Genomic DNA, 8480 nt, shown 5'->3' with positions numbered 1-8480 from the left:
GCCCCCGGGCACTCCAGAGCCCACAGCAGCGAGCACCACGGCAAGGAGCACCAGCGCTCCAAATCACCCCGAGACCCCGAGCCCAGCTGGGACTCTCCCTCACGCGTGCCCTCGTTCGCCAGCGGGCAGCACTCGACCCAGTCCTTCCCCCCCTCGCTGATGTCCAAGTCCAGCTCGATGTTACAGAAACCCACTGCCTACGTCAGGCCGATGGACGGGCAGGAGTCCATGGAGCCAAAGCTTCCCTCGGAACACTACAGCAGCCAGAGCCACGGCGGCGGCGTCAACGAGCTGAAACCCAGCAGCAAGGCGCACCTGACCAAGCTGAAAATTCCCTCTCAGCCACTGGATGTAAGTTGCTGGCTCTGTCCTGCCTTCTTAAATGTAAATCCACCTGGGCTGGGATTTTCCAGCGTCTCCAAAGACCCAATTTGCCTAACCCAAATGGAGTTTTTAGTAAACACCGTGTTTTTGTTACTCAAAGCACTTTCACCTAAGCTGTATTTTCAGTGGGGAGCATGCAAAAGTAATTGGTTTTGTCTTCTGCTTCTTCAGTGTAGATACTGGGATTTTTATTAAATAAAGGCTGAGACACTCAGAAAGGCTTACTTAACCCCCAGAGGCCAATTTTCATGGAGTATTTCTCTAGTCAGGAGTTAGGGAAATTGTAGGATATCCACAAATATTTTGACAAGCTGGGTAAATACATTGTTGTTCCTGGGAGCTGAATTGACTTAGAGTTGTTGATACAATATGCCTGTATCAGATTTTCTTTTGAAGTGAGTAGCAATTACTAGATGTAATTATTATACCTTCACACCACATTGAACAGGGTGCAGAACTTTTATCAGTTGTGCTGGATATAAAATACTATTGGGTTAACAACTTGGAGGAGTTTGGTAATTCCCAAACCATTAGGACACAGACTCTGACTCCAGCTCACTTACAAGGAGAGTGCCTTTGCTAGTAATAAAGTCTCATTTCATCTCCTGTCCAACTGCTGGAATCATGGTAGCCAGAGAAAAGCTCTTGTTCCTGGGATTGCAACAGATAGCAAAGTAAGATCCAGCACACAGGTAAGGAAATCAGAAATTACAGTATTTATGAACACTTGCCACATCAATGCTGATGCAGTGAATCCTTAAGTAGCTTTGCTTCTTTCTGCTTGTGGCAGCCAGGGATGCAGAGGATTCATAGTTTGGTAATTATTGCTGTTTCTGGGATCTCTGTGTGATGAGTGTTTTACTTGGGAATGCAGTTTGTCATTCCTGTGCATTCACGGTCCTGCACTTGAATTCAGATATTATCCTGGGGCTGCTTCCAGGAAATGACTGAAAGCTGTGATTCTGTTTCCCCTCTCTACAAGTTTTTAATATCCCTGCCTGCCTGTGATCACTTTAACTGTCAAGTGAAAAGTGAGAGATTATTATCACAGTTTTGTGGATGTCATGTGTTTGCTTTTCATAACTATGACTCATGCCATAAAAACATGGATCTATCTGATGGTAAAATTGATGAAAAGAGTTAGCAAGGGCTGTTTGTGTCTATGTAGAGTCCACATGAGTCACAAAAAGGATTGAAGTTTGTTTTTAACTGTTTCTAGTCCCTGGAAAATTTGGGAGATGTTAATTTTGAGTTTTGATTTGTAGGCATCAGCCTCTGGTGAGGTGAGCTGCGTGGATGAAATCCTCAAAGTAAGTTCTTGGTGTTCTTGTTCCCTACTTTGTTGAAAGTGCAGCCATTCCCAAGGAGGGGGAAGGACTCTGCAGTGCCAGAGCCTGTCCAGGTGCAGGTTGGCACAGGAGGGCTCTGCTGGTTCTCCTCTAGCACAGGGGGACTGGGCCAAGCTGGGAGCTGAGCTGGCCCTGGGTGTTGTGGTGTGCACATCATCCCCTGGAGATCCTCACTGCATTCCTCCTCCCTGATATCCAGAACTACATTTCTTCCACCAAATTACAGTTCTTAATCCTGATATTTTAGGTTATAGTAAATGCTTTGCTGCCCCATGGCAGCACTTTCCCTCTCTCTTACCTGGGTTATTTTCCCAAGTCCTTTTACCCCTCCTGTGATACCCTGTCCTGTGTCTGCTCTCACAAAAGGATCATCAGGTCCCTCTGGAGCATTTCCATGGCTTATTATTTCCTGTGACCTTCAGTCTTCCAGGGCCTTGGGGATGCCCTGAGAGCATAGGAGGCACTTCCCAGCTGCAGGCACTTGATTTCCCCCTTTTCCTCAAATTCTACAGGCTTCCCTTTCCTAGGATTCTTCTTCCCACACACTCTGAAAGGGTCACACTCTGACTTGCACTGCAGTTTATCTTCAGGCCAGCCCAGTTGATTGATTTATGCCTTGCTGCTTGTTATTATGTCATAACTCTCTCTTCTCCTGGGTAGCAATTTAACATTCAGGTTTACATGCAAAATCTTTGTTGCACATTTGGGAAATTAAGATTTGAATATAAAGCTTAGTGAAGGGTGAACAATGAACTGAAAATTGAGAGAATCCAGATTGCAAGTTGAAACCTGATTTATTTTGTTAATAACTTTGACTTTTGTTGTGTTTCAGGAGATGACCCACTCCTGGCCTCCTCCACTGACTGCCATCCACACCCCCTGCAAAACTGAACCCTCCAAATTCCCCTTTCCAACCAAGGTCAGTGCTGAATCCAACAGTGGGTGCTGTTGAAAAAGTAACTCCAGTTAAAGATCAGGATTTTGGAACTCCTGCATTCAGTTCTGTATAATCTGGGTTTGTTTCAGTGCTTTGTGCCTCTTTATTTATCTTCACCTCATCTGTCAGCAGTGGCTTTATGAAAAATGTCCTTGGTTTTCCTCTGCTTTGCACAGACAATCTGCAAAGTTATCTGTGATACAACTCACCTTTTTAATTTTTGTTGGATAAATTCAAACTTTGGAAGCTTGGAAATGCCTTTGAGCCCTCTCCCTAAAAGGAAAGTGCTCTGCACCATTTTGTGTAGAACCAAGTGAGTTTCCCTCCATGTAGCAAAACAGAGGCTGAATGGTAAATGCTGAGAAACTTAAATGGCCTTTTCTGCATAAACTGAGTTTTCCTCTTAGGTTGAAGTCCACTAATAGTTCTGTGAGATTTTTTTTGCATTTTCAATTACAAAAAATTAAGTCAGTTTAAGAATCACATGTTTTGCTGAAGTAATCAGTTGTTCCAAGAGATCCTCTTCCCAACCTCCTGTGTTCTTAAGAAGTGCTGAAGGGTTTAAGCAGTTAATTCCAGAGAGAAATCCACCTCTGCTGCTGCTGCTGAGAGCACAGGGCACGTGTCCAGGGGAGCTGCTGGGGCTGACACCTCTGAGGAAGGAATTCTGCTGCTGCCTCCCCTGGGCTGGGCCTGGCAGCTCCAGGGTTCCAGGGCACACTCAGGGCACTGGGAATTGTTTGCCCGGAAGAGCAGCTCTGCAGGATCCTGGAAGCCCAGGGGAGGCAGCTGTGGGTAAAGCCAGCATGGGCAGCTGACTCACCCAGGAATCCATGCTCTGGTTCCTGGGGCTGCTGATTACCAGTAAAAGATTCAACTCCACAACGTGATTTTTCTCCAGACTCAACATTTCTCTGGGCTGAATTGGGGTGCTCCACCCCTAACTTGGCAGCGCTTCAGAGTGAAGAAATTGCCCTGTTTGTCTTTTAAAAGTTACCTATGTAATAATTCAGACCATGCTCTCTCTGACCAGCTGCTGTTCTAGACACCACTTAATTGCTCTTAATTTCCTGTTTGATCCAAATTGCTCCCCAAAACAGAACATCTGAGGGAATAATTTTGAGAAGAGTTTCTCACTGAAGTTTCTACTGTCATCTCTCTGATGCCATCCTTTTATGTGAATGCTTTGACATGACCTTCCTTCAGCCAAAGGTTCCAGTCCCTGTTGGAAGGGCACATCCACAAACCTCCCCCAGACTGGTCCAGGTTCAGGTTCTCATCCCAGAGCAGGGGCAGTCCTGCTGTCACCACCTCTGTGTGATCTGTCCCTGGTCACTGCATTTTGCTTCAGTGTCAAAAAAATGCAGAATTTACCATTCAGTTCTCAGCTTTACTTTGGAAGGCATACCTAGAAATAAATCCTGTTTTCTGTTTTGCTAGCATTAGATCAATATTAATCTTGCAAATATTACTTTCAGTCAGGGTTTATTTGTGTGCTATGTAAAACTGTCAGCCTGGAAATAATTCATACGTTTTCTTACAAGGAAATTCCACACCTTTCCTCATCAACAAAGGTCCTTATTCCTCTGCTTTGAGTACTCATTCCTGAACCTTTGGGGAGATATTTTCCCTTTGCATTTTGAGCACCCTTGGCTGTGGGGCTGCTTGGTTTTAGTTTCCCTGGCATTTGACTGGGTTTGGGAAGAGGAAGGTGTGCAGAAATCCCTGTGGCTGTGACCCAGAGGCCATGTAACACTGCACAGCTCTGGCAATGCCTGAACAAAAAGGAGCTTTTTCAACCTCTCAACCTGGATTGTGTCTCTTCACCCAGTTTGCAAAAAATTCCATTTATGGCTGCTCTGAGTCTTTTTGACTTTTTGCCAGCTTTTTTATTTTGTGGCTGCACATCTTAGCCGTGGAACTCTGTCAAATTCTCTCTCTGCATCCAAAGCCTATAATTTCCTCTGCCTTCTCCCCTCTGTCATTCTTGGCAGCAGCAGCTCTGCAGAATTCCAGGGAGTTAGTGAGCCATGGGCCTGTGCAGTCTGGGCCCAGAGCAGAATCCACCAAACAAAACACAGCAGTGGTTTGCTTTAATCAAGCAGTTCTGTTGGAGGAAAGCTCCTTCTCTTTAATACTGTGCTCCCTTTATTGCTGAAGTGTTTCTCAGCATTGCCCCTGTGGGCAGAGCCTGGTGTGTTCTTCCTGCTCACATTAAATGAAGCTGCCCTTGGTGGACCACTTGATTTTATTTGTCAGACTCTTGGGATGGGATCACTTTCCCTGTGTGTAGGGAGTGAGTAACTCGAAGGAACCCAACCTCCTGACTGGGGCCTCTCTGATTACTATAAATATATCTAATAGTTCCCAGGAAGTCTTGGATCAGAAGAGAAAACTCCATGAAAATAGGTCAGGGAAAGTTTTATGGATGCTATGGAAAAATGCAGATTGCTGTGTCTTGATAAAAAATGTTATCCTGTGACCTAACACTCTATCATTTTATCCGTGGGCTCACGGTCAGGCACTCCAGCAATGCTGGCAGTGTTTCTGAAATGCATTGAGCAGCCCAGCTGCTGGCTGGGAGGGAAGCCTTGGCTGTGCCTGTCCCTCTGCAGAGCTGGGGCCAGCAGGAGCCTCCTGCCATCCCTTCCCTGCTGGGACACACACACTGCTCCTGGGAAGCAGAAAGGAGATGTGACCTGAGGTTTCGGGTGTCACCTGGGAATGTCCCCCCCCAGCCCTGCTGCCTTCTGTCCAGCTGGAGAATTCCTCTCTCCAGGTGGTTTTGTCAGAGTTTTTGTTTCCTGCTCCAGAGTCTTCCCTGTGTAACCTCAGTCCATTCTACTTTGCTTTAAAGGGTTCCCTTCCTTTCAGTTGGTTGCAATTTCTTTCTGAAGCAGACCTTTAGAAGCTGCTGCTCTCAATAACCTGGGAGTTGAAAGTAGAGCTTTTCTTTTTTAGTGTCTGAGTTTCTTAAAGAAATATGTATCCAGTACATGGCAAGGGAGTTGGAAAAAGTTGCACATTGAGCCATAACACCTCATTAAAGTGCACTTAGCTGAGAGCCAGTGCTGTGCCTCTGAAATAGGAAGTTGACTCAAGTGGGGAATTAGGCAGGTGTGCTCTGCACAATTCCCAATCCATGTGCTGCTGCAAGGGATGCCAGTTCCCCATCCTGTGCTCTCCCAGTGCTGTGGCTTTGGAAATGTAGAGTTTGAAGTCTTTATTTCTTTTCTCACTCAGTTTGTTGGCTTGGCTGAGCTGCCAGTGGCAAAAGGAAACCAGGGATTCCCACCTGCCTCCTCCTACCTGTGCAAATGATAAGGAATTTATTTATTTTGAAGGGAGTGTGGCTGTTCACAAGGCTTCTCTCCATCTTCACTTTGCTCTTGAATTCTTTCTTAATTTATTGTTTTCAGTTAGTAAAGATCAGAGGTATTAGAAATACCTCCTAAGGAAAGCTCCTTAGGAAGTTCTCCATCCACAAAGTTCTTGTTCAATGCATTGTTCCCTTTTTGAAATACAAAGCTGAGGGAAATTGAAAACATCTCAAGGGTGCTTTGCTGTGTAAAGCTTTTGTGTGTTTAAAAACTTCATTCTGCAAATTGCCTCTGGAACCACTGCCTGGCGCTGGCTTGGTGTAAGGGAAAACCAGGTCACAGGTGGACCAGGAAAAATGGAATTCATTGTTGAATTGTAGTTCTGGTTTGCCATTGCCAGAGCATGTAAGTAAAATGTGTGTATACAACTAGAAATTGCAAATATTGGACTCCATTTATTTTTCTGGGGCTGTCAGTTGTCCTCATTTTGAAATGAGGTCAGGAAGGTCCTGTTTTAAAAAGGCACTCGAGCCTGGAAGGGAGTTTGCAGTGGCTCAGTAGCCTCTGTGTATTTGTTAAAACAAGGCTTTGGGATTTCAGTGAAGTTCATCATTTCCTGTGTCAGAACTGGACTTGCTGAAATGGGAATACTGAGGATGATAAAAGTGCTGAAATCTGCAAGGTTTGCTCTTTCCTGGCTGGTGTTATAGGATATTGGGAATTAGGAATTGTGCCCTGGCAGGGTGGGCAGGCCCTGGTACAGCTGGGGCTGCCCCTGGATCCCTGGCAGTGCCCAAGGCCAGGCTGGAGCACCTGGGACAGTGGGAGGTGTCCCTGCCATGGCAGGGCTGGCACTGGGTGGGCTTTGAGGTCCCTTCCAGCCCACCCTGTGACTCTAAAATACCATTTCATTGGCTTTTCTACCAGAGCTGGCTGTTCTGGGCTGGAATGCTGTGCTGCCCACCCAGGCTGGGCTTCCTTTGGGCAGAGTGTGCAGAGCTGGTCCCATTTGAAACCTCACCTTGTCCCTAAGGCTCCTTTGTGGCTGAGGATTATTTTTTGTTGAGAGTTTTTGTTCCAATTGCTGTGTGTGCCTGGAGAAGGAAAAAGAGGAGGAAAGGGTTGGAAGGAAAGCGCTTCAAACAGCAGCAGAGTTTGTGTGTGTGTCAGGAGCATAAACAAACATCCTGAACAGTTCCTCTCCATTCTAAACACACAGGAGGAGGGGATTTAGGGAAGTCACCCAGGGATTTGGGAGGTTCAGCCCTGATGTGCCCTTGGGAACAGTAGGAAGTGGCTGAGGAAGAGGAGTGTGAAGATCTCACCTGGGGTACCCCAGGGGCCAGAGAAAGAATCCCTTTTTTTTGCTTGTTGGTTTTTTTTCCCCCTTTTCCAGAGATCGTGTCATCCATTAGGTAGAAATAATACCTTCCCTACAGCCTGGTTTTTAGTACCTTGAATTCCCACTGAAAAAAACCCACCTGTGATCTTTTATTCCCCCAGGAGTCTCAGCAGTCCAGTTTTGGCACTGGAGAACAGAGTGAGTACATGAAACTTCCTGGAATGTGTTGAATGTTTTTGTTGTCTTTCTGCTCTCAGCATCTCCCAAGATGTCTGGGCTTTTAGGAAATGAGGTTTTCCAGACTGCTCACAGGATGGAGGCTGACTTCAGATTTTCTCTTCTTTCTCAAGTTTTAAGCTGTTAAACAGTTGCTTGATTTTCTTTTGCGTTTCTTGTTCAGATCCTGGAGGTTATCACTGAGTGGAAGGGTGGTGTGTTTGAGGAAGAAGATAGATAGATTTTATTTGGTCCAATTCTGTACAAAATTCCTCTATGGTTGATTTGAAAATAACTGAGTACTAAACCAAAATACCTTAAAAAACCCAACTCCCAGCTTAGGGACATACTAGAAACCTGAAGAGTGCTTTTGCTTTTATTTCAGTAGAAAAAGCACATGGCAGTTTCACCATGTTACTTTGACATTGTAAAGTCAAGAGAGAGAACTGGTCAAGAACTTACATCATGCTATTATCCTTTACTTTCTTGCACTTTTGGACTTTGGAAAAAAATAGCTTTTATTTCTTTAAACTGTCATTATTTTGAATAGTACTGAAATGAACATGAAACTCAGTAAATATCAGGTAAAATTGAATTAAATTAGTGCTGTTACCTTCCAAAAGTCCTTCCACTCCCTCTTGAAGTGATTAAACAGCTTAAATAGTAAAAGAAGAATGGTTTATTCTTAGATATTCACAAGCAGCTTAATCTGAACACCTGATACAGTGGGGAATTAAGGAAACAAATTCAAGCTTAATTCCATGATGCTAAACCATAGGCTCACGTTATGGGAGCAGCTGCTCTTTAGGTGTGGAAAAGAAGAGCCAAGGTTAATTAAACACAGGGCCAGTTTCCTGTGCCTGCTTGGATTTTCTGGAGAGCTTTTAACAGCTCTGTTCTTGTTTTTGTTGAGCTGCACCCAGTTATTTACC

At 45.0% G+C, this 8480-nt stretch overlaps 1 protein-coding gene across 1 annotated transcript in view; it reads left to right on the top strand.

The window, feature by feature from the left end:
- The first annotated feature begins 6 nt into the window (after nt 1-6).
- AFF4 (AF4/FMR2 family member 4) overlaps nt 7-8480 on the top strand; it is a 24942-nt gene continuing 16468 nt past the window's right edge. The window contains 4 exon segments of the mRNA XM_031066845.1: nt 7-351; nt 1650-1694; nt 2566-2652; nt 7494-7530. Of these exon segments, the coding sequence (XP_030922705.1) occupies nt 160-351; nt 1650-1694; nt 2566-2652; nt 7494-7530 (361 nt within the window). The 5' untranslated portion in view covers nt 7-159.

Source organism: Geospiza fortis, unplaced genomic scaffold (genome assembly GCF_000277835.1).
Source record: "Geospiza fortis unplaced genomic scaffold, GeoFor_1.0 scaffold55, whole genome shotgun sequence".
Classification (NCBI taxonomy): Eukaryota; Metazoa; Chordata; class Aves; order Passeriformes; family Thraupidae; genus Geospiza; species Geospiza fortis.
The sequence above is the reverse complement of the archived record's forward strand: the minus strand, read 5'-3'. Positions and strand labels throughout refer to the sequence as shown.